The sequence below is a fragment of the Somniosus microcephalus genome, chromosome 5 (genome assembly GCF_052327205.1).
Source record: "Somniosus microcephalus isolate GS21.2 chromosome 5, FLI_Smic_1.0, whole genome shotgun sequence".
Classification (NCBI taxonomy): domain Eukaryota; kingdom Metazoa; phylum Chordata; class Chondrichthyes; order Squaliformes; family Somniosidae; genus Somniosus; species Somniosus microcephalus.
The window spans coordinates 127,868,117-127,895,337 of NC_140991.1; the positions used below are offsets into that span (position 1 = coordinate 127,868,117).

General features: G+C 45.4%; 1 protein-coding gene across 4 annotated transcripts in view; it reads left to right on the top strand.

The window, feature by feature from the left end:
• invs (inversin) overlaps nt 1-27,221 on the top strand; it is a 425,788-nt gene that overhangs the window by 213,958 nt on the left and 184,609 nt on the right. For all 4 annotated transcript variants that reach the window (XM_085988195.1, XM_085988194.1, XM_085988197.1 and 1 more), the window contains exon 11: nt 3,489-3,829. In XM_085988195.1, the coding sequence (XP_085844321.1) occupies nt 3,489-3,829 (341 nt within the window). The remainder of the gene's footprint in view (nt 1-3,488; nt 3,830-27,221) is intronic.

A 27,221-nucleotide genomic window follows, 5' to 3' on the forward strand; every position in this document is an offset into this window, starting at 1 on the left:
CAGGACCTCCGATTTCAGCAATGCTTTCTTTGCTTGGGCGAAAGCTTCGTTGCACAGTTCAGTCCATTTCCATGTTTTGCCTTGACATAGCAACTGATGTAACGGCTTCAGCAATGTTGCTAAGTCTGGAATAAACTTCCCATAGTAGTTAAGTAGCCCCAGAAATGAACGTAACTGGCTCACATTCTGGGGTGCTGGGGCCTCCATGATCGCCTTGACCTTTGACAGCGCCTTATGCAGGCCAGTAGCGTCAATCACATGCCCCAGGTACTCAACTGAAGACTGAAAGAATTCACATTTGTCTTTATGAACTCTGAGTCCGTACTCTTTCAGTCGTTGTAGTGTCGCATCCAAGTTCAGAAGATGATCCTCCTCATTTGTCCCAGTGACAAGGATGTCGTCCAGGTAGCACTGGACTCCTGGCAGTCCACTCAAAATCTGATCCATTGCCCTTTGGAATAGAGATGGGGCCGACGTAATTCCAAATGGAAGGCGGCAGTGCCTGTATAGCCCCTTGTGTGTCACAATTGTCAGCAGCTCCTTTGATTTGTCATCGACATGCATTTGTAGATAAGCCTGGCATAAGTCTATTTTGCTGAACTTTTGCCCTCCGGCCAGGCCTGTAAAAAAATCAATGAGGGGAAGAGGGTACTGTTCCGCAGACAGCATTGGGTTAATAGTCACTTTAAAATCCCCGCAGATTCGAACAGATCCATCCTTTTTCAGGACAGGAACAATGGGTGTGGCCCATTTGCTCACGCTCACAGGCTCCAGGACTCCATTCTCGACTAAGGCCTCCAAGTTAGCCTCAACTTTTGGCCTAATTGCATAGGGTACAGGTCGGGCTTTGTGAAACTTCGGCTTGCTGTCAGGTTTAATGTCCAGTCTCACGCTGATCTTTTTCATGCTCCCAAGTTCCCCATTGAAGAGTTCTGCATGTTTGTTTAACACTGCAGTCAGACCTGACTCCCCTTTTGACATCATGCGGACTGCAGGCCAGTCCAGCGTGATTTTCTCTAGCCACGCACGTCCCAGTAGCGATGGGTAATTTCCCTTTACCACATATAGTGGCAGTTTTGCAGTCTGTCTGTTCAATTTAACTGTCACCTCAATGGCGCCTCTCATGGCCACAGGTTCACCGGTATACGTCTTTAGCACAATGTTTGTTGGCTGAAGGGTAAGATGCTTTAGCATTTTGTTGTAGACAGTGTCTGAAACAAGGGACACAGCTGCGCCTGTGTCCACCTCCATCCGCACTGATTGTCCCTCCACCAGTGGTGACACCCAGTAGCCATTTGAACCACCTGCAACCGTCAGTATGTGCACCTCTTCCTCCTCAGAGGTGTCGCTCCCCTCTGTTTTGCTTGTTCCATCATACTGCACTGAATGAACACTCTTTTTCCTCTCTTGTCCAAATACAGATATTTTGCTTTCATGCTTCCCAGCTCTGTCTGTTCTTTTTTTTACCTCTACAGGCGCGTTCAATGTGACCCTTTTTGCCACAATTTCGGCATTCCAGCTCCGTACACCAGCAGTCATTAGCGTGATGGCCCGTTTACCCACAACGGTAACATGTGCTGTTCCGCGCACCTTTAGGCTCAGACGACACCTTGTGAACTCTCCCTGTTGAACCCAACTGGTGAGCCTCCTTTTCCGCCATCTCCATGGAGACACTAACTTCAATGGCCTTTTCAAGAGTAAGGTTGTCCTCAGTAAGAAGGCGCTTCTGTGTGGCTGCACTTTGCAGACCACACACAAGTCTGTCTCTAATGGTGTCATTCAGCACCTCCTTGAACTCGCAGTGTTCTGACAACCTTTTTAAAGCAGCAATAAACATCGTCACTGATTCCCCCTCCTCTTGATTCCGTTTGTGAAATCTAAATCTCTCAGCAATAACCAAAGGTTTTGGTGAAAAATGTGCTCCAAGAATTTCCACTAGTTGCTTATATGTTTTAGTTCCTGGCTTATCTGGCTGCGCAAGGCTGCGAAGTAAATTGAATGTCTTCGGCCCCATTACACTCAAAAAGGTAGGCACGACCTTTTCGTTTGCCACCGCATTCGCCAATACAAAATAGTCAAAACGTTCCGTATAAGCGCTCCATTGCTCCACATTTGCATCAAAATCACCGATGTTTCCTAATATAGTAGCCATCTCACGTTTCAAATTAAAATTTCTGTTTACTCACTGCACCCGTAACGTTAATGTGATGCTGCAATCATCTGTTCCGAGTGTTTTGTAGTCGAAAACAAAAAAGTTCCCACAACGCAGATTCATCCGATCCTCGTCGCCACTTTGTTGTGTCGGTACCTTTCTACCTAGACACAATTAGGACTCAGAACCCAGAGATTCAAACATGAAGTGCTTTATTCAGGAAGGAAAGGAAAGTTCTGGAGAGTTCTGAACAAAGCGAGCTAAACTTAACCAAGAGAACACCCAACCATGTATCTGCTGTGACAGCGCCACCACAGGTGGGAGGAGAACACACAATACATCACAGTTTTTAACTTGAAGCTGGTTCACTTCCCAGATATTGCATTGGTTTGTTAGCTTGACTTGTTTGGAGGATAATTATAGATTTATACCAGAGATCTACTCTTGAAATACGTATGTTGTTCATGTGTTGTGCAAATGATCACTGTTTGTCTGGTTCCTGACTCCATGATTGTCGAGGTTGCCGTGCATAGTCAGTATTCACTGTGTCTGTAGAGGGTATGCTTGTTTAACCTCTTTTATTGTCACTGACTGCATAGACAGCTATAACCTATGTTTCTACCTGCTTTGTTATATTTGTTTTAATTGTTTATGCAATACTCATGACCTATTCCCTTGTCCCCTCCCCCCAACCCTAATGATTCAGTGAATAAGCACAATGTACAGCGTGACTCTGAGCCACACAGACTTTCATAATTTCCAGGTTTAATCCATGGTCTGTGGTGTTCAGCTGGGGCAGCAATGAGGGTACAATAATTAGCATCAGTGTACATGGGCTAGAGAAGACAAAAATGAGCCGGTATTACTGCTCCTGATTGCTATGCTACAGGCTGCATTTGGAAGTGAGAGTATTTAGACACTGGCCAATGAAGGCATTTGTGGGAGTCACTCACGCATGTCTGCAACAGAGGTGCAGGATTCCGTAACCCTCAACAACAAAATTGTCTTAATATAAGATTATAGAGCTGATTTCCCCATGTTGGTGCTCCTGGTGAGGAACAGTACTGGTTGGGAATTCACAGGCCTGCAGATCTTCATTTTCAGTTCAACTAATGGATGGAAAATCTGGCTGTGGACCTGTGATTTCCTGACCAGTGCTCCCTGGGAGCACCTGACCATGAAATCAATTATATGTATGAAAGCCATTGATTTCTTTTACACAACTGGTATGTTGCTAAGTGTGTTGGCATCCTATACTCTGTGCATTCACCTATTCATCCTTTTCCACTTTTATTAGACTACTTGCTTGTTTTTCATTGTCTTTATTTAATTGTAGGAAACGTGAGGAGGAGAATAAAAGGAAGGAGGCAGAGTTTCAGAAGGAAAAGAGATTGGAATCCAAGTTAAATGCACTGGAAAAAGTGGCAAATCTAGAAGCTAATTGCCAACTTGCAGATATTTATCCAGTAAATGGGGCGAGCTCTTCCCCTGCCATCATTTCAGAGTGTGACCAATTGGAGCTGAGAATTAGGGAAGATTCTAAGAGACGATCTAAAAGCAGACCTGAAGAGAAAGCAAGTGTAAGGCCTCTCTTGCAATCTTGGAGGAGTGCGGACACCATTCGGCGTCAACCTCTGTCTGCAGAAGCTGGAAAAAGAGAGATGAAAAGAGGAAAAGGTAAGGCAGCTTTCAGTACATAGTTTACACACAGATTAATTAATACTTTCAAAACAGAAGTGTCATTTTTATAGGTGCTGGTAGATCTCCCATGGCATTGCTCAGTGATTCAGGATACATTCATAACAGAGGTCTTATACTATGTGACACACAATAATATATTATCAGAGACACTAATTCCGGGTGTTTGAAATAAGACAAATTGTGTTCTTATTGTTCTCAGTACACAGTATATGCTATGACTTTTCCTGTGTTTTGGGGATCATATTCCAAGATTCTGTCCATTTTTCCATGAAAACAAAAATGTTTATTTCAGTATATCTCAAGTGTTTTTCAGCTGGACCCCACAAAAAATACTCTAAGCCCTTTATGCCCCTCTAGTTAGGTTTACTGGTGGGTGGGGGCTGCAAAAGAAAAAATCTCGCTTCCATTTCACTCTGTTTCTCTTTCGCTCTCATTCACTACTGAGTTTTTATTTCTCCTTTTAATTCTGTATTCAAAATATTGATATTGTGCCCTTATATCCAATCCAGATCTGTATACCAGTAGATCGAACACTGACCCATAGGGTACTAATGTCTACATAGTTCCAGTACAAAAAAATTAACCACAAGTCTTTGTCTTCTGTACTTTAACCAACTTCCTATCCATGCTTCCACATTTTCTTTAATACCATGTGCCTTATTTTTATCAACAAGTCTCCTTTGCGGCACTTTAGCAACTGCTTTTTGAAAATCCATACACACCACATCTATTGCATTTTCCTTATCAATACACTGTTATTTCATCAAAGAACTCTATTAAATTTGTCAGTCCTCTGTTGCAAAACAAATATATGCAGGATTGCAGTAGTCCAGAACATTGTTGACCAGACAGGCAGACTTAATGATGAGATCTAGCATAATAGACTTGTCACTGAGGCTGTACTTATTCCCACTCTGGACCAGATACCCTGTAATCCAATGACCAAAGGAGTAGGGTGGTCCTTGATGAAAAAGCAGCATGCAGTTTGCCAATGTTTTGTGCTAGTAACTGCTAGTAAACCTGACCTTTCAATATATCTCCACAATCTGTAAGGCTCAAGACTGGAGTGTGATGCAATACCCAACTTCTCTGCATAGGTGGAGCTACAACACTCAAGGAGCTCAACAACATCTAGGATAGAGCAGTTTACTTAACCGGCACCCCCTCTATCACTGCCACACTGTGGTTGCAGTATGTACCATCTTCAGCATGTACTGCAGAAGTTCACAAGCTTACATCAACGGCACCCCCTCCCCTGCGATCTCTACCACTGAGAAGGACAAGAGCAGCAATGCCATGGGGTACCATCACCTCCCAAGTTCCCCTCCAAGTCACGCACCATCCTAACATAGACATATGTCACCGTTCCTCCATTATCACTGGGTCAAATCCTAGAATTCCCTACCTAACCCTAGTGTAGGAGCACCTTCAGCACAAGGAGTGCAGCGGTTCAAGTAGAAGGTCCACCAACACATTCTCAGGGCAACTAGAGGTGGATAATAAACATGGCCTTCCCGGTGTTGCTCACATCCTGAAAGCAATTGTAAAAAAAATTTTTAGCCTAATTCCTCAGTGGGCTTGTGGATGATCACAAGAATGAAACCTTTAATATCTATTTCAAGGATGCCACTTTGGATCCTGAACATTCAGGTTAGACACCAGGGGCTAACAAACACTCTACTGGGGAGTAACACCCCCTGACATAAGAACATAAGAAATAGGAGCAGGAGTAGGCCATACGGCCCCTCGGGCCTGCTCCGCCATTCAACAGGACCATGGCTGATCTGAATCTAGACTCACGTCCACTTCCCTGCCCTCTCCCCGTAACCCCTAATTCCCTTATCTGCTAGGAAAATGTCTATCTCCATTTTAAATTTATTTAATGTTGCAGCTTCCACAGCTCTCTGGGGTAGCAAATTCCATAGATTTACTACCCTCTGAGTGAAGAAGTTTCTCCTCATCTCAGTTTTGAAAGGGCAGCCCCTTATTCTAAGATTATGCCCCCTAGTTCTAGTCTCACCCATCAGTGGAAACATCCTCACCGCATCCACCCGATCAAGCCCCCTCACAATCTTATATGTTTCGATAAGATCGCCTCTCATTCTTCTGAACTCCAATGAGTAGAGTCCCAACCTACTCAACCTTTCCTCACACGTCAACCCCCTCATCTCTGACTCACCATCCTTCTCTAGGTATTGGCCTTAGATACATGGCTCTCCCCTCAAAGGATGGAACTTCTTGAATTGTGGCTGAACTTTTACCAGTGGCAGACAGCTGCACTCGATTCTTTTAATCTCCTACAGTAGCAGCTCTAGGCTCAGTTCATTGAAGGAAGTAGCCTAATTGCGAAAGTCCAAACTGATGTCATTCTTGGCAACAGCTGGCACAATCAAAAAAACTTACCACAGTCGTGCAAAATCAAACTTGCTCCAAAGCTGCAACAATGCACTTAAGAAGCAGCCTCTCTGCAGTCCTTTTAAGACATGACACTTCCCCCTAATTTCTTGCAAATCTGCTGGTCACACCCAATTGGACAGCCCAATTTGTAAGACTACAGTTTCCACCTACATGCAAATGAAGGGGAACAGGAAATTTTGGCACCATCACTCGGTTCCAGGTGAAGTGCATTTCACTCATTTTGCCCAGGTGCATCACTCGCCTGGAAAATCCACCTCGTCCGATGTTCTGATCCTATGTGTGCAGTGGCTCAAGTGCAAAAGGATTCAGTTTTGAAGCTGTATGCATGGGGAAAGTACAGTGAAAGAAAAGTAAATTATAGTGAACGCCATATATAACATGTCTACACGCTAAAGGTTTGTGGTATGTAATGGTTTGTTCATTGCTGGGTTTATTCTATAATGTGATTTCCTCTACAATATTACAGAATAAAAGAAAGATACATTTTAGCAGGATTCTGTACAGTAGAAAGTTTGCAGTTCTAAACCTGTTTGGATTGGTGCCAAGATTAGATAGTAGCCAAAGATGGCCATGTAAAAATGGAGAGCTCCACTTTTGTCAAGATTCATTTACTCACCATCTTTGTTCCCTGCCCATGACAAAAGTATCTTTCTGCCGTTGTCAGTCACTTAAGGGCCACGGATTGAGCAGATTCTGAAATCTACGCCTAACCATAGAGTGATCATTCCTGGGTCCACATTTAAATGCATCAAATTTATGGTACTACTGTGTATATATGACATTGTTAGCAGGTTATATTTAATTGATATTAGCTTAGACTATCATCACTTGCAATTTGGCATATTTAAATCTACAGTCAGCCCCACCTAAACCAGACGTAGATATAAATCCTCCTGCATGTCACCATTAACTAGAATGTTAACTCGACCAGCTATATCAACACTGTGGTTGCAAGAATAAGGCAGAGGCTGGTTATTCTGTGTCAAGTGGCTTAACTACTGACTCCATTTACAAGGCTCAAATCAGAAGTATGGTGGAATACTCATCAGTCACCTAAATAGGTGCAGCTGCAACAACACTCAAAAAGCTCAACACCATCCAGGACAGAACAGTCCATTTAATTGGTGCCCCTTCCCTTCATCACTGGTGCATTGTGGCTACAGTATGTGTTATGTACAGGCTGCACTGCAACAACTCACCAAGCTAACTTAGATAGCACTTCCCAGCCCTGTGATATTTACCACCAAGGAGGACAAAAGCAGTATTTCACAGAACACCATCACCTCCAAGTTTCCTACCAAGTTACACACCATCCTGACTTGAACATGTATCACAGTGCCTTCATCATTGCTGGGTCAAATTCCCTACCTTCTACCATCGTGGAAGCACCATCAGCACGAGGACTGCAACAGTTTATGGAGAAGGCGCACGACCACCACCTCCGGTCTACTAGGAATAGGCACTAAACATGGCCTTGCTGGTGTTGCCCGAGAACATTTTTAAAAGAGGGCATTTTGTTACTTCGGACAAAATTGTGATTCCAAAACCAAAGCAGTAGAGTTCAGCAGTAAATCAATTGCTTAAAATTGACACTAATACTGTTTTAATCTGACAATTAGCACACGTTGCAAGCAATTGATTTATTGATTTGCTGTTGATCTCCACTTGCTTTGGTTCGGTTTCACAATTTATTTAGAATTCCACTTGCATGCTGGGATGAGTGCTTTGGGACGTTTTCTATGTTAAAGGCACTGTATAAATACAAGTTGTTTTTATTATAGTATTTCCTGTAGCATGTTGGCAAGATCATCTGCATGCAACACTAATGTTACAGCTGATCTTCCTAGCATACTACAGTTGATCCTGACATGCAAGAATTGCATTAAATCCCTGTACCTGCAGGTTTAGAATTTAATATTGTGCCTACTACAAATGATAACATGGGGGTCTCCAAGCGTTTGTTTTGGTGCACCTCATGAGTTGGTACCATGGTGCCTCGGGAATTACATATAAATTTAAGTCCATGTCCACATTAATTTGCAAAAATCTGAAGTTGCTAATCTGGGTGTTCTGATTTCCTGAAGTAACAACCCTAATAATGGCACTTTCCTAACTTCCAAGGCTCACAAAATTCAAACAACAAACCAGCAAATAAGAAATAAATCTGTCATGCAGATTGAACTGCTGAGGCTTTGAAGGCTGGACTGCCAATACTTAATAGCTGCATGTAGCTCCACGACTGAACAACTGTGATATAATGGATAGCACTTGTGAAGGACAAATTGCCCACATACAAATGAGCCTGCTATAAGCATCTTGCATTGTACTTGGGAAACAGGGTTGATTGTACAGAAAACGTGACTTTCCAGTTTTTCTTCAGAGAAGAACGCTGTTAAAAACTTTTGGTGATTATTGAAAAGCCTTTCGACATGCAATTTGAGTTTGGTCAGAATACAAACATATGAAAATAACGGAGAGGAAAAGACCCACTGGTCTATCTAGCCTGCCCCATATACAGTAGTTGGATGCGTTATGCATCATTATATAGACACTCCCTATCCACCTGGAGCCATGTAATCTCCAGCAAGAGGTGAACAAACAGACCCCTGCATCGCACATTTTAAAAGAATCTAGGGAAGAAATAGCAGAGGCACTGTTACACATCTATATATATAAAGCGGCTCTTCTGTCTGTCCCGATGTCTGTCTGTCCGTTCTCTATACGTTTGAAAGTTACAGAGCGTACCGATGCGCGCGTCGCCTCAAAAGAAAGCTTACGATTCCGGACCGGTCATAGGCATATTTATGTTTCGGCCGGACAAAAATCCCGCCCGCGGTATCCCAAAAACGTTCAGCGTTCCGCTCATTAGCATCTCATTAGCGACCGTGTGACGTCGAGGTCCACCAATCGGACGGCGGGTTCCTTCCTACAGTTGAGTGTCGAGTGACTCGACGATTGACCAATCCTACGCTTCGGTGACCTGACCGGTCGACCAATCGGTGCGTGTGTGGGCGGGCCTTATCCTTCTGAACCGAGGTGAGTGGCCGCCATCTTGATTTTTCACAATTTTTCCCCCCACACTTTCTGTGTGTTAGGGAACCAAGGTAAATATTTTAATGATGTGTTAGGGAATTAAATAACAATTTAATAGGGGGGGGGGAGAGCCTCGGGAAATCGCGGGGGGGGGAGAGCCTCGGGAAATCGCGGGGGGCTCGCGCCGCCCGCACTGACGCCGCCCGCACTGACCGCGCATGCGCTGCCTGCGAGAGCCCGCTCCCGGCGCCGGCCGCCGCTCAGCATTCCCGCTATCGGAACGGCACCGGACCTCAGGCGCTAGGCAGGGGGAAGGGCCGGAGAGAGGGACAGAGGGGAGCGGGGGAGTGAGGGAGGGGTAGGGGTGGGCGAGGGAGACAGAGGAGGGGAGGGAGAGGAGGGGAGGGAGAGGAGGGGAGGGGAGGGGAGGGAGGGATAGGACTGGGAGAGGACATGACAGGGAGAGGGGGGACACACAGGGGCAGGGAGACCAAGCACCCCAAAATTGCCCTCGCAACGCGGGGCTCCCCAGCTAGTATTAAATAATTCATCAGAGAAAGATGTTGTGTCAGAGGACTTGCGGATAACTAACATTATACCCAGAGCAGCAGCGGAGGCGGCAGTGGCGGTGCGGACCTGCGAGGGACGAGGCTGAGCGGTGGTTTAAAAAGGGCACCAGAGTTCAGGTGAGGCCCCGCGGCGGCGGTGCGGACCTGCGAGGGACGAGGCTGAGCGGCGGTTTAAAAAGGGCGCCAGAGTTCAGGTGAGGCCACACAGCAGCAGCCGGGGCGGTGGTGTGGACCTGCGAAGGACGACGCTGAGCGGCGGTTTAAAAAGGGCGCCAGAGTTCAGGTAAGACGTACCAGTCTCCAGTCTCCGAGCTCAGAGGGAGGGAGAGAAGTAAAAAGTAATTGAAGTGTGACGTCACCAGAAAGCAGGTAGGTGATTGGTTGGTGAGCATTTCTCTATTTTTAAACTTAAACTCTGTGGTTTATAGTTACTACGGTCTCTCTGGTGTAGCGGGGACTGTTGGTAAACCATTTAACTGTAGTGTAATTGGTGGGATTGATTGATTTAATTTAATTTCAATTAATTAAAGCGTAAATCATGGCAGGACAGCCCGGCCACGTGGTATGCTCCTGCGCTATGTGGGAACTCAGGAACACTTCCTGTGTCCTTGACAACTACGTGTACAGGAAGTGCATCCAGCTGCAGCTACTGACAGACCACACTGCGGCGCTGGAACTGCGATTGGATGCATACTGGGGCATTTGCGATGCTCGGGACGTCGTGAATAGCACGTTTACGGAGTTGAACACACCGCAGCTAGAGGTTGGACAGGCAGAAAGGGAAGGGGTGACCAACAGGCAGAGTACTAGGCGCAGGCAGGTAGTGCAGGGGTCCCCTGTGGACAGCCCCCTCTCAAACAGATACACCACTTTGAGTACTGTTGGGGGGGATGGCTTATCAGAGGAAAGCAGCAGCAGCCAACTTCCTGGCACCAGGGGTGGCACTGCTGCACAGGATGGGAGGAAAAAGAAGGGTAGAGCTATAATAATAGGGGATTCTATTGTAAGGGGAATAGCTAGGCGTTTCTGCGGCCGCAAACGAGACTCCAGGATGGTGTGTTGCTTCCCTGGTGCAAGGGTCAAGGATGTCTCAGAGCGGCTGCAGAACATCTTGGAAGGGGAGGGTGAACAGCCAGTTGTGGTGGTGCATATAGGTACCAATGATATAGGTAAAAACCAGGATGAGGTCCTAAAAGCTGAATATAGGGAGTTAGGAGGTAAATTTAAAAATAGGACCTCAAAGGTAGTAAACTCAGGATTGCTACCAGTGCCACGTGCTAGTCAGAGTAGAAATAGAAGGATATTTCAGATGAATACGTGGTTAGAGGAATGGTGCAACGGGGAGGGATTCAAATTCCTGGGACATTGGAACCGGTTCTGGGGGAGGTGGGACCAGTTCAAACCGGACGGTTTGCACCTGGGCAGGGCTGGGACCGATGTCCTAGGGGGAGTGTTTGCTAGTGCTCTGGGGGAGGGTTTAAACTAAAATGGCAGGGGGTTAGGAACCTGAGCAGGGAGACAGAGGAAAGGGAAACAAGGATAAAAGCAAAAGATAGGAAGGAGAAAAACAAAAGTGGCAGTCAGAGAAATCAACGGTTTAAATCAAACATGGCCACAGTAAATAATAATTCTAATAGGTCTAAGAGCGTTAAAAAAACAAGCCTGAAGGGTTTGTGTCTTAGTGCGAGGAGCATTCGTAATAAGGTGGATGAATCGGCTGCGCAAATAGAGGTAAACGAATATGATTTGGTTGGGATTACGGAAACGTGGCTCAAGGATGGCCAAGGCTGGGAACTCAACGTCCAGGGGTATTCGATATTCAGGAAAGATAGGCAAAAAGGAAAGGGAGGTGGGGCAGCATTACTGGTTAAAGAAGGAATTAACACAATTGTAAGGAATCCGTATGGGTAGAATTGAGAAATACCAAGGGGCAGAAAACGTTAGTGGGAGTGGTATATAGACCTCCAAACAGTAAGGCGGAGGTTGGGGATGGCATTAAAAGGGAAATTAAAGAAGCATGCAATAAGGGCACAGCAGTCATCATGGGTGACTTTAATCTACATATAGATTGGGCTAACCAAATTAGTAACAATACTGTGGAGGAGGAATTCCTGGAGTGTTTACGGGATGGTTTCCTGGACCAATATGTCAAGGAACCAACCAAAGATCAGGCCATCTTAGACTGGGTATTATGTAACGAGAAAGGATTAATTAGCAATCTTGTTGTATGAGGCCCCTTGGGTCGGAGCGATCATAATATGATCGAATTCTTCATTAAGATGGAGAATGAAGTAGTTGGCTCAGAGACTAGGGTCCTAAATTTAAATAAAGGAAACTATGATGGTCTGAGGCACGAGTTGGGTAGGATTGATTGGGGAATGTCACTCAAAGGGTTGACGGTGGATAGGCAATGGCAAACATTCAAAGACCGCATGGATGAACTACAGAATTTGTTCATCCCAGTTTGGCATAAAAATAAAACAAAAAAGGTGACTCAACCGTGGCTAACAAGGGAAATTAGGGATAGCATAAGATCCAAGGAGAGGACATATAAATTGGCCAGAAAAAGCAATAATCCTGAGGATTGGGAGCAGTTTAGGATTCAACAAAGGAGGACAAAGGGATTAATTAAGAAGGGGAAAATAGAATATGAGAGTAAGCTTTCAGGGAACATAAAAACTGACTGTAAAAGCTTTTATACATATGTGAAGAGAAAAAGATTGGTAAAGTCAAGCGTAGGTCCCTTGCAGTCAGAATCAGGGGAATTTATAATGGGGAACAAAGAAATGGCAGACCAATTAAATACATATTTTGGTGCTGTCTTCACAAAGGAGGACACAAATAACCTCCCAGAGATGCCGGGGAACATAGGGTCTGATGAAAGGGTGGAACTGAAAGAAATCAGTATTTGTAGGGAAATGGTGTTAGGGAAATTGATGGGACTGAAGGCCGATAAATCCCCAGGGCCTGATAATCTACATCCTAGGGTACTTAAGGAAGTGGCCCTAGAAATAGTAGATGCATTACTGATCATCTTCCAACATTCGATGGAATCTGGAACAGTACCCATGGATTGGAGGGTAGCTAATGTTACCCCACTATTCAAAAAAGGTGGTAGAGAGAAAACGGGGAATTACAGACTGGTAAGCCTGACATCGGTAGTACGGAAAATGCTAGCGTCCATTATAAAAGATGTAAAAGCAGAGCACTTGGAAAACAGTGACAGGATAGGACAAAGTCAACATGGATTTACAAAAGGTAAATCGTGCTCGACTAATCTACTGGAATTTTTTGAGGATGTAACTGGTAAAATAGATAAGGGAGAATCAGTGGATGTGGTGTATCTGGACTTTCAGAAGGCCTTCGATAAGGTCCCGCATAAGAGATTAGCGTGTAAAGTTAAGGCACATGGGATTGGGGGCAAGGTATTGACTTGGATAGAGAACTGGTTGGCAGACAGAAAGCAAAGAGTTGGAATAAACGGGTCTTTTTCCGAATGGCGGGCAGTGACTGGTGGGGTACTGCAGGGACCGGTCCTTGGACCCCAGCTATTCACAATATATATAAATGATCTGGACAAGGGAACTAGATGTAATATCTCCAAATTTGCAGACGACACAAAGCTGGGTGGGCGTGTGTGCTGTGAGGAGGATGTTAAGAAACTCCAGGATGATTTGGACATTTTGGGTGATTGGGCAGAAACATGGCAGATGCAATATAACGTGGATAAATGTGAGGTTATCCACTTTGGTGGCAAAAACAGGAAGGCAGATTATTATCTAAATGGCAATAGATTGGGAGAAGGGGAAGTGCAACAAGACCTGGGTGTCCTTGTGCACCAGTCGCTGAAGGTAAGCATGCAGGTGCAGCAGGTGGTTAAGAAGGCAAATGGTATGTTGGCCTTCGTAGCGAGAGGGTTTGAGTACAGGAACAAGGATGTCTTGCTGCAGTTGTACAGGGCCTTGGTGAGACCACATCTTGAGTATTGTGTGCAGTTTTGGTCGCCTTATCTGAGGAAGGATGTTGTTGCCATGGAAGGAGTTCAGCGAAGATTCACCAGGCTGATACCTGGGATGGCAGGAATGACGTATGAGGAGAGATTGGGTCGATTGGACTTGTAGTCGCTGGAGTTTAGAAGAATGAGAGGGGATCTCATTGAAACTTATAAAATTCTGACAGGACTGGACAGACTAGATGCAGGAAGGATGTTCCCGATGGTCGGGGAGTCCAGAACCAGGGGCCACAGTCTAAGGATAAAGGGTAGGCCATTTAGGACAGAAATGAGGAGGAATTTCTTCACCCAGAGAGTGGTGAACCTGTGGAACTCTCTACCACAGAAGGCGGTGGAGGCCAGTTCATTCAATATATTCAAGAAGGAGTTGGATATATTTCTTAAGGCTAAAGGGATCAAGGGGTATGGGGAGAAAGCAGGGACCGGGTACTGAATTTGGATGATCAGCCATGATCGCATTGAATGGTGGAGCAGGCTCGAGGGGCCGAATGGCCTACTCCTGCTCCTATCTTCTATGTTTCTATACCTATATTTAAGAAGGGAGATAGAACATGTCCAGGGAACTATAGACCAGTCAGCTTAAGTAGGAAAAAATAATGGAATCCCTACTAAAGGAGAAAATAGAAAAATATCTAGAAACCAAAAATATAATAAGGAATAGTCAACATGGATTTCAAAAGGGAAGGTCTTGCTTGACCAACCTCATTGAATTCTTTGAAGAGGTAACAAAGAGAATAGACAAGGCTAATGCAGTAGATGTAATATATCTAGATTTCCAAAAGGCCTTCAATAAGGCACCATATAATAGACTAACGAATAAGGTCAGAGCATGCAAAGTCAGAGGACAAGTAGCAGAATGGATAGCTGGCTGGCTGAAAGACAGAAAGCAGAGAGTATGGGTAAAAGGTAGCTATTCAGAGTGGCAGAAGGTGGGAAGTGGAGTCCCACAAGGATCAGTGCTGGGACCACGGTTGATCACAATTTATATTAACGATTTAGACTTTAGAATCAAAAACAAAATTTCTAAATTTGCGGACAACACCAAATTGGGAGGGATAGTCAACACTGAGGAAGACTGCAACGAATTACAAGAAGACAATAAACTTGCAGAATGGGCATATAGTTGGCAAATGAATTTCAGCATAGATAAATGTGAGGTATTAAATTTTGATAAGAAAATAAGGAGGTTACATATTACTTAGAAAATAAGAATCTATATGGGGTCAAAGAGCAAAGGGATCTGGGAGTACAAATACACAAATCATTAAAAGTTACGATGCAGGTCAAAAAGACCATAACAAAAGCAAACCAAGCACTAGGGTTTATTTCTAGACGGATAGAATTGAAAATTAGAGAAGTTATGGTAAACTTGTATCAAACCTTAGTTCTACCACACTTGGCTTACTATGTGCAGTTGTGGTCACCATATTATAAAAAGGATATAGAGGCAGTGGAGAGGGTGCAAAAAAGATTTACAAGGATGATACCAGAACTGTGAGGTTATACCTATTAGGAACGGATGAACAAGCTGAGTTTCTTCTCTCTTGAAAAGAGAAGGCTGAGGAGTGACGTAATAGAGGTCTTTAAAATTATGAAAGGTTGTGATAAAGTAGGCACAGTGGCCGCGATTTTGCAAATGGATGTGGCTTGGGAGCGGGTCAGCTGGTTTCCGACTTACAGTCCCACCCCCAACTACATCCAGCCCACGGACGTGATTTTACATCAATTGACCTTGTTAAGCCCGCCCCATGGGCTTGCCAGCCAATTAAGAGGAAGCCAGTCAGATGACGTCATTTGATGATGAGTCATCTGCCGGTTTTCTTACAGGGACCACGCACAATTTTTCTTTGACAGCTCATTTCTCAGTGTTTGACAGCATTGAGGTGCTGCAAACACTAACAATCACTGTACAAAGGTGATCTCTTGCACCCAGGCTCTCCAGTGACTCCCTCCATAGGATGGAACAGATGACAGCTGCAGGTGAGGTTACAGAAGCGATCTGTCACTGGTGAGAGAGGTTATCCCAATGAGGTGGGACTAGACTTGTTACCTACAGAAAAGTGTAAATGCATTAAAAATTATTTTCCCAACATATTTTTTACCTCAAACTCACCAGTGCACCATTGGATCCTTCACACCACTTCTGCAGCTGTCATCAATGCAGAAACAGTACAACAGACTCACAACATGCCACACTTACCTGGCATGGTGTCTAGACATCGGGGAACCCGAGGCAGAAGCGGCAAAATTGAAAAATAGCCTGTTAACAAGTATCAATTACCTGTTAACAGCCAGGTAAGTGGCTATAATCCTCTTCCCGCCGCTAGTTGTCGGGTCCATGCACAAATCGGGGACCCGACACTTGGGAAGATTGATTGGAGATGGGTTGACAGCGGGTTTCCTACCCGCTGTCAATCTTTGCGATTTTGACAGCGGTCCCGCTTCCAATCCCGCACTGAGGACTGGCAAAATTCCGGCCAGTGAGTGTGTTTCCATGTGGGGAAGAGCAAAACTAGAGACTATTGATATAAGATAGTCACCAAGAAATCAAATAGGGAATTCAGAAGAAACTTCTTTACCCAGAGAGTGGTGAGAATGTGGAACTCACTAGTACAGAGAGTAGTTGAGGTGAATAGTATAGATGCATTTAAGGGGCAGCTAGATAAGCATATGTGGGAGAAGGGAATAGAGGGTTTTGCTGATAGATTTAGATGAGGAAGGATGGAAGGAGGCTCGAGTGGAGCATAAACGTTGGCACGGACCTGTTGGGCTGAATGGCCTATTCCTCTGTTATATGTTCTAAACAATTCTATGTAATAAAAACCCAGGCCAATTAGGGTGAAAATATCCAGAAAATTCCTCCAGATTTGTGTGCTTGTAAACAATTGAAACTTGCCCAGGAGGCCACATTGACCCTCATTTATATTACAAAATACCTACCTCTTGTACAATGTCATGTCTGCCCCAGCCAAAAACAAATTCAGATCTAAGATAAGAACATAAGAATATCAGAACATAAGAATTAGGAGCAGGAGTAAACCATACTGTCCTTCGAGTCTGCTCTGCCATTCAATAAGATCATGGCTGATCTTCGACCTCAACCCCACTTTCCCGCCTGATCCCCTTGAAGGTATACAACGAATCAGCATTCAGCACACAAGCCAGCAACCTGTTCCACAGGTCCACTATTCTCTGGGAAATGAAGAACATCCAATCTAGTTGTGCTCTTACATAACTTGTAAGCGTGAGCCCTGATCCTTCCAAACCTATCCAGTTGAAGTAATTGGTCCACATAAACACAATCTAGTCCCTTCATTATTTTATAAACTTCAATTAAAGCACTCTAATTCTACATTTTTCTAAAGTACACAGACCTAGCTCTTTGTGCCTATCTGGGTAACTAAGGTGTTTTAGGCTGGGAATTAATCTTGTGACCCTCCCCTGCAGCCTTTTCAGAGTTTCAATAACCCTCACCTTGTGAGGGACTGAAAACTGGACACCATATTCTAACTGAAGCTTAACCAAGGTCTTGTACAAGGACAAAATGGTCTGTTTTGTTTTGTAGGGAATTGGCCTGTGAATGCAACCTTGTTTGCTGTAGCTATAGCCTCACGGCATTGGCCATGAACAATTGGAGAGCGATGCACTGTATCACCCAGATCTCTCTATTTCACCACTGACTCTTTACTGACTTTTACTTACATAATGAGGTATGTAGCATGAGGTATGTAGCCAAGCCAGCTCCGGAGACATTCCTCTTCCCTTTATTTTGTAGCTAGATTGGGTCATTGAATATATTTAAGGTGGAGATAGACAGATTTTTGAAAGGTAAGGAGTCAGGGGTTATGGGGAGCGGGCAGGGAAGTGGAGTTTGGAGTTGAGGCCAAGATCAGATTAGCCATGATCTTATTGAATGGTGGAGCAGGCTCAAGGATATATGCAAGTATATCCTTCCTTAAATAAGGAGACCAAAACTGTACACAGTACTCCAGGTGTGGCCTCACCAACGCCCTGTACAGTTGTAACAGGACTTCCCTACCTTTATACTCCATTCCCTTTGCAATAAAGGCCAACACTCCATTTGCCTTCCTAATTATTTGCTGTACCTGCATGCTAACTTTTTGTGATTCATGTACAAGGACCCCCAGATCCCTCTATACCTCAGCATTTTGTAATTTCTCCCCATTTAAATAATAATTTGCTTTTTTATTTTTCCTACCAGAGTGGATAACCTCGCATTTTCCCACATTAAACTCCATCTGCCAGATTTTTGCCCACTCACTTAGCCTATCTATATCCCTTTGGAGATTCTTTGCGTCCTCCACACAACCTGAAAATGACCCATATGTATTATGATTTTCTAAATGTCTGCAGCCACTTCTTTTAAGACTCTAGGATGCAGGCTATTGGGTCCAGTTCAGAGAAGGTTCACGAGGTTGATTCCGGAGATGAAGAGGTTGTCTTATGAAGAAAGTTTGAGCAGGTTGGGCCTTTACTCATTGGCGTTTAGAAGAATGAGAGGGGATCTTATTGAAACATATAAGATTCTGAGGGGGCTTGACAGGTTAGATGCAGAGAGGATGTTTCCCCTCGTGGGGGAATCTAGAACTAGGGGGCTTAATTTCAGAATAAGGGGGCACCCATTTAAATCGGAAATGAGGAGGAATTTCTTCTCTCAGAGGGTCGTGAATCTTTGGAATTCTCTTCCCCAGTGAACTGTGGAGGCTGGGTCATTGAATATATTTAAGGTGGAGATAGACAGATTTTTGAAAGGTAAGGAGTCAACGGTTATGGGGAGCGGGCAGGGAAGTGGAGTTCGGAGTTGAGGCCAAGATCAGATTAGCCATGATCTTATTGAATAGTGGAGCAGGCTCAAGGGGCCAAATGACCTACTCCTGCTCCTATGTCTTATTGTTCTTATAAAGAGATAAAGGTAAAATTGAAACTAAAGAAAAAGGCATACACTAAGTACATAGACAATAAAGGAGAGGTTGACAAAAGAGAATACAAAAAGTTAAGGAACAAAGTCAAAAAACAAATTAGGAAAGCTGAGAGGAACTACGAAATTAAATTATCAAGGAATATAAAAAGAAATAGTAAAGTATTTATATTAATAACAAAAAAAATCAGGATACGGATAGGACCACTAAGGGATGCACAAGATAACCTCACAGGTAATGACTGTGAAATGTTGAATAGTTACTTTGCCTTAGTATTTACCAGGGAGACTAACAGGGTGGACATGGCATTAGAAGAGATCAAAAAAGATATAACGACATTTAAGATAGAAAAGGGGGAGATCATTGATAAACTAATCAAACATAGAGAGGATAAGACCCCTGGTCCGGATGGATTGCATCCACGCATATTAAAAGTAGTTTGGGACGAGATAGCAGAGGCACTATTACATATCTCTCTCTCTCTCTCTAAAAGGGAATAGTACCAGAGGACTGGTGGAGAGCTAATGTAATTCCTATATTTAAAAAGAGCAATGGAACAAGTCCAGGGAACTATAGACCAGTTAGCTTAACATCAGTAGTAGGAAAGATAATGAATCTTTACTCAAAGATGTAATACAAAAACATCTAGAAACCAAAAATATAATCGAGTAGTCAGCACAGATTTCAAAAGGGAAGGTCATGTTTGACCAACCTTATTGAATATTTTGAAGAAGTAACAGAAAGAGTAGTCTAGGGTAATATAGTAGATGTGGTAGGGCGGGGTGCTAAGGGCTTATCGCCCGGGCGCGGCAATTCCATCGCCGCCCGCGAAATTCAATCAGCATTTAGTGCCGGCGCTAACACTTAGCGCCTGGCCCTCTAGCGCAGCTCAGACCGTGACGTCAGTGAGTGTGCAACGCCCTGTTAGCACCCTGGATGCGAAATTAAGTCTCTTCCCCTGACTTACCGCCTGGCGCTGAGAACGACAGAAATAGCAGGTGTTGATACCTGCGATCGCCGCCCCCAGGCGCTATTTAAAGGGATCACTTACCAGTTCATTGGGAGGTCAGATTCATTGCTGGCTTGTCAGATAGTGTTTTGGCTGAGTTCACATTTTCTCCATTTTTGGTTTGTTGCTGCTCTAACAGTTTCTTCACTTGTATTGCTCTGAACATTTCTACGTCCCCTTTTCTCTCATTTATGGGGGCTGTACTGACACGCCACCTTGCCCTCCGGCAACTACGTCGGAGGCAGCAGATGCAGAGACAGAGATTGCCAAATGTGGCCTGAGGTAGGAGGAGGGCCAACAGACCTCGCTACAAGAGGCCTTACCCTCCCAGGGTTTTCCGGGAGCACTTCTCCTACATTCATCTCTCAGGTGAGCAGTGCCTTAGAAAGCTATGCTTCGTTAAAATGGTGGTCACAGAGCTCTGCCACCTCCTGCAGCCAGACCTCTAGCTGGCTGCTTGGAGACAAGGGTTAGCCACTCGCCACCTGGCTGGTGACACCCCTCCGCATCCCGAACACTCCTGCTCAGCACACATACAATGACAGCCATACTGCCACCAGGAACCTGATCGAACAAACTATCGGGGTGCTAAAGCAACGGTCCCGCTGCCTTGACCGCTCTGGAGGAGCCCTGCAGTACTCCCCTGATCGAGTCTTTCTTTTCATTGTTGTGTGCTGCATGCTGCACAACCTGGCCATTCTGAGGGCCCAGCCATTGTCACCAGGTATTGGAGATTCACCTCAGGAGGAGGAAGAGGAAGAGGAGGAGGCAGAGGAGGAGGATGAAGAGGAGGAAAAGCAGCAGCAACGGAGGAGGGAGGCACTCAATCTTGCTTCTGCAAGGGCCATGAGTGAGCACATCATTAGACAGTGCTTCCAATCAATGATATAGCACATGGTATTTGCGCAGCACAACACATCACTACATCCAGCTCACAGTCCCTATCACCGGGCAAAGATCAAATGAGAAACATCACAAAATGTACGATGTCAAATTAACAATTTATTATCGAACACAACACCCTCTTATGAAACAAAACTGTGCATAAACACACACAACCATTTATCAACAAACTCTTTCTTATCAAACTGAACTATTTGTTACCAAACACATATTTATTTACAAGCATAACTATTTGTCCACAAACACAACAATATATTTGCAAACACTTCCCCCATTTGCTACTAAAGTATTCTTTAATCCCCCTTCTTCCCTGATTTCCCTCCCCTTTTGAGTTCCCTCCTCCCAACCCTACTGGTCCTCCGTAATGTGGCCCCAGTGGCTGCAGCAAGTCTGGTGGAAGGCTGCTGAGTCTGGGAGCCAGAGACTGCAAATGGCCTTGCAAGACGCCCGCGAGCAGCTCTGGGCCTGGAAGGCCCAGCTGCAGACTGCGCCACCTCAGCATGGGCGGCAGCAGTCTGGGATGGCTGGGTTACAGGCTGTGACAAGTGCAATGTGGAGTGGCAGTGGTGGGAGCAGGAATGCTGTCATCCTGAGAGAGGACAGCACCTTCCTGCTTGACCGACACACTGCCACTCCCCCGGGGCAGAACCGCAGCATCCGGAGCAATCTGCTCGAGCACAGACTGCTGGCCTGCTGCGGCACCGTGAGATCCCCGGTGGACTGTGGCGACCCAGCAACGATGGCAGCAGTCAGCGTTTGCGTGGCATCAATCTGGGACTGCATGAGAGCAGTCTGATATTGGATGCCAGCAACCACTGACTCCATTACAGCACTAAGCCGTTGCGTTACTTCGGCCTGTGCTACACTAGCTGCTGCCACCTCATCTGGCATGAGGTCTGGGTCCCCACGGTCTCTCTGCGAGTCAACCATCCTGTGTAAACTGCCAAGGATGGGCTTGATGGTGTGAGCAGAGCTGAGAGCAATGTTGGAGGTGGACTCCTCCACGCTCCTTGCCTGTGCACCCATGTTCTCGGGCACCTTTGCCATTGTACCAATGAGCTCGGTGTGTATGCTCATCGCCCATCTGGTCAACGCCTTCACATCAAGGTCCTCATCCGAGTCCTGTGCAGCAGAACTCGCGGCGAACTTATCCTCTGGGGAGATGGCCCTCGAGCTTCCCTTTCCCCGTGGCTTTGCTGCATCCCGCTGGGTCCCAGAGCTTCACCCACATCAGACCCATCTACTAGACTCCCCTCCAGCGACCGTGTCGCCCATTATCAGACCTAGCGCCTTTGGGAGACACAGGCAGTGAGGCTCTGGCTTGTTCTTCCTCCTCCTTTCCCGCATCACTGCCACTGGGAGCCTGAGGGACAGGCTGGTCAGCTGGTGGCTGATTATCTGATAGCATAAAGGCACAAGAGTGGGGTTAGGGTCAGGGGAGGGGGGGCAGGAAGGGAGCATGGAATGAAGACAGTATACTTAGATGGAAAGTGGGAAAGGCTTGTGGTGTGAGGGGGAAGTGCTTTGAGAGAAGAGGGAGAGGTGATGAACATACCGTTGTTGTTCCCAAGGGGGTCGACGCCTCTGACGGCCACAGCGCCCACGACCTGGGCCCCAACGATGCGGACCACTCGAGGTCTGTAAGGGGGCGCAGGTCCGCCTCTCCTCCTCCCGTTCGTAGCTGCTCCCTCCTGTTGTGAGCAAGCTTGATCTCCAAGAAAGAGGAAAGCGTGTGAGTGAGTGTGCAGCTATGTGTTTGGCAGATGTGCCTACCATAGTTGAATCGCTGTTAATGTATGCAAGGCGTGAGATGTGGATGTGACTTTTAGTAGGTGGGCATTGTTGGTGGGTGAGTGTTGGGGATGTGGCGATTTATACGGTGTGTGCACAGGGTGATGTTGAGATGGTTGCATGTAGAGGTTTTTGAAGCATGTACTCACCCTGGCCACCCGAGTGAAGTCATTGAATTTCTTCCGGCACTGGGTGAGAGTTCTGTGGACGACACTTCTGGCCGACACGTCCTGGGCGACCTCCATCCACATCCTCCTAAAGGCCTGTGGCAATGGCCTCCTGCAGTGTCTGGGAAGAGCACTGCCCGTCGGCGTTCCATGGCCGTGACCAGAGCCTCCAAAGCGTGGCCACTGAACCGGCTCTCTCTCTCTCTCTGGGCCTTTGATCAGCCATGACTTCTTTGAGTGAAAGCTTGCAGCTCCTTGCAGGCCCAGTTCACAAGCAGCAATGATCAGAGAGAGGCTGTGCAGCATGATTAAACCTCCCCTTTAAGAACTGGAAGGCACCAGTCTGTCTGACAACTTTCTAATTGACAGCGCCGGAACTTGATTAGCACTCTGAAGGTAGCGCCCCGCTCTCCAACATTAGCGTCCTAAGAGAAGTGTGTAGCGCTTGATTTAGCACTCCACCTCCCTCTTGGGCCATTAAAACTCAATTTTGCGGTTGTAGCGCTGGGCTCTAAAGTTAGTGCCCCAAAATGGTCAACACAGAATTTTTCCCCCTTGGATTTTTAAAAGGCCTTCGATGAGGTCTCATAGTAGACTCATAATGAAGGTCAGAGCATGTGGAGTCAGGGGACAAGTAGCAGAATGGATAGCAAGCTTGCTACAAAACAGAAAACAGAGAGTCGGGGTTAAGAGTAGTTACTCAGATTGGCAAAGTTGGGAAGTGGTGTTCCAGAAGGTTCGATACTGGGATCACTGTTGTTCACCATTTACATAAACGATTGGACTAGGGAATCGGAAATACAATTACAAAATTTGTGGATGACGCCAAATTGGGGGTTATAGTTAATATTGAGGAAGGTTGCGACAAACTACAAGACGACATTAATAAACTTGCAGAATGGGCTTGTAATTGGCAAATTAATTTCAATATAGCCAAGTGTGAGGTGGACATTTTGGTAGGAAGAATAAGGCGGCCACATATTCCTTGGAAAATAACAGTCTAAGTGGGGTAGAGGAGCAACGGGATCCAAGGGTACAGATACACCATCACTAAAAGTAGCAACACAGGCCATTTAAAAAAAAAATCTAACAAATCACTGCGGCTCATTTCTAGAGGGATAGAATTGAAAAGCAGGGAAGTCATGTTAAACTTGTATAGAACCTTGGTTAGACCACACGAAGTATTGTGCACAGTTCTGGTCCCCATATTATAAAAAGGATATAGAGGCACTGGAGAAGGTGCAAAAAAGATTTACTTACAAGGATGATACCAGATCTGAGAGGTTATATATATCAGAAAAGATTGAACAGGCTGGGTTCTTTTCAATAGAAACGAGAAGGCTGAGGGGTGACCTGATCGAGATCTTTAAGATTATGAAAGGGTTTGATAGAGTGGACATAGAGATGTTTCCACTTGTGGGGGAGACCAGAACTAGGGGCCATAAATATCAGATAGTCACTAATAAATCCAATAGGGAATGCAGGAGAAACTTCTTTACCCAGAGAGTGGTAAGAATGTGGACCGCTCTACCACAGGGACTGGTTGAGATGAATAGCATAGATACATTTAAGGGGAAACTAGATAAACACATGAGGGGGCAAGGAATAGAAGGATATGTCGATGGGATTAGATGAAGTAGAATGGGAGGAGGCTCATGTGGAGCATAAACACTGGTGTGGACCAGTTAGCCCGGGTGGCCTGTTTCTGTGCTGTACATTCTATATAATTCTATGTATTCTATGTAAGGTCTCACTCACCTACCACTCCTTTAGTTGCTGACCTACATTAGTTCCTGGTCCTAAATGCCTACAATTTAAAAAATCCTTTCATGGCCTCAGCCCTCCCTATTTCTGTAATGTTTTCTCCCTCTATAGACCCTCTTCCCCCGCCAACCCCCCACACCACCCCAACCAGAGCTCTCTATTCCTGTAATCCTGACCTTTTGTGCAGCTTTCATTCCTTCATCCCAGTCACCTAGGCAGAAGCAGATTAATGTACGGGCTCCAGCCAAAGATGAGCCCCCCAGTAAAACTCAACATAATGCAGAAACACTGCATACAACTGCCCCCTGCCAGTTTCATTTAAGCGTAGTATATTGTGATACGGTTTGCTTTATTATTAGTGCAGTGTGTAAACATTCTATCTGCCTATTTCTTCATGCATTTTACTACACATTTGTGTTTTAATGGATCAGAGGCTGGGGTGGTGTGAAGGGGCCCCAAATACACTTGGTTCCCAGGGCCCCAAGCATTCTTAATCCAGCCCTGTGTCTGGGCCCCACACTCTGGAATTCCCTCCCTAAGCATCTGAAGCTCTCTCTCCTCCTAAAATCCACCTCTGTGACCAAGCCTTCCTAATATCTCCTTCTTTGGCTTGTGTCCACGTTTGTCTGCTTACGCCTCTGTGAAGTGCCTTGCAACATTCTTCTATGTTGAAGGCACTTCATGAATGCAAGTTGTTGTTGCTTTAAATTATGGATTGCGCCCTGTTGTAATCCAGGGCCCAAGTTTCTCATACTGACTTACAATGGAATCCTTAACACAAGTAGATTTCTCAGTACATTGTATAGCTTGATACTGTAGTAGTTTTCAATCAGTCAGATGGGAAGAAAAATCTCCCTTCACCTTGAAAACTTAATTCAAAGAGCTTATCAAAGAAAAAAGCAAGATTAACTTTGGTGAAGGATCAGAAGATGAATGGTTAAAAAATTGGAATTAGGTTACTGCTATATAAGTGAAGGAGTCAGACATGTTAACAGAATAACACAAGGGATAAGAGCTTATCTTGATTAGGGTAGGAATTTAGCTATTTTTGTGGAAGCAGCCATTTACACTTTGCATCAGTGCACACACGTTAACCTTTAATTTAAAAAAAACTCAGTTTCATTAAAAGGAGAGATTTTGTCAACAGAAGGGGCTTTTTGAAAAATATTGAATTTGAATTAAATGCTGTATGTGTATAGTAACTTGGTATTGGACATCATGCTGCTGACAACACATAAGTGTGAAAAACCAGGGTCAAGTGTGTGCCATGCATTCAATAATAAAATGTTGGAGTTACTGTATTTTCTGAGTTTAATGAGATTGCACCCAGTATTTTTTTTGAGATTTAGTATTTGTGTATGAACAATATTTCCAAACTGCATCACACATCCTTGCTGATGTACCTTTCTTAATGGACAAATAAATCAATGAGTTGGGTGGTGTCGTAGTTAGGAACCTGTTTTTCAATCCAGCTCATACTGACAATTAAATGTATCTTTTCTCAGCGGATTGTAAGGGTCCTATTTGAAATAAGTCTCATCAGAGACCCCGGGAACCCAACGCCCTCTCCGTGGTAGCAATCAGCTCAGCCAACAACCTAGCCTCCCTGCAGGCCATGTATGACCCTTACTCTATAGTCATTGCAGGGCACCAACAGGGCCAGCCCCTGCCAGCTCCAACCCCCTGGGCCTCGCTCACCTTCCTCTACCAGGACGCGATCAGCGCCCTGACGCCCATCCTCATGTACGGTGACACTCCGGATTATTATGTCACTTGTGCTTCCCCATCGATGGGAGATGAACTATTTGATCTGCTACATGCCCACCCGGTAGAGAAAAACCTATCCAGGGCTATGGTCTGTTCTGTTTATGGGAGTTATATGCTCAACCAGATAGCAGACGGACTCAGAGATATAGGAGACAATTGAATTCCATCCTTCATAAATGACAGCCTGATTAGTAGATGGTTTGCCGGGCACAACTACACCAGAGGAGCCCGACAGCATGGGCTATCTTACCTAGTTAAAGGGAACAAGGTTCAGGGAAGCGTGGTACCAGTGGTCTTGTGGCTACCCCGCCTCCAGGTAGAAGGCGAGTGGGAAGTATTCAAGGTGGAATCCATAGGGACCATGGACCGGGACATACACACGTTATATGAAAGTCCCCCACGCCCCCCCCCCCCCCGATCCTGATCAACCAAGATCAGACATGGGATAGCCCCAACACCGAATGCTGCTCCGATTGAGGAGGGGCCTATTTGTGCCGCTGTGATGTAAGGAACCCAGGAAAGCCAGCCTGTGGCTTCAACCTGGATCCAGAGTCGCCCACGTGCGACATAAACGTCCGGCGATGGGGGCCAGATAGCGCAAAATATACGTACCTCCAGATGGGAAAGTACTGTGTCACCACCAATGCCGAGACGATGAAACATGGGGATCAGGAATGTCCCATCCAGAGCCCTACATTCTGCTTTAAGCCGACCCAAACAACCATAGTAGGGGGTCATGTCCTACGCCCCATCTCAGCTCACAACATCACAGAACTAAGGGTTAACATCTCCATGCAGAACAAAGCGCTCGAGGCCGTAACCCAGTTCGGCCACCTGATTCCCCCATTGTCTCTGAACCTCAAATCAATCTTAGAAAGAACTAGCACCTCGGAAGCTCACTTAGTTAAAATGACCCAGCAGAATGAGGAGATGGAATCAGAAATCCAAAAGCTAGGGGAACGGAAGTGGTATGAATCAGTCCACAATGTTAGCCA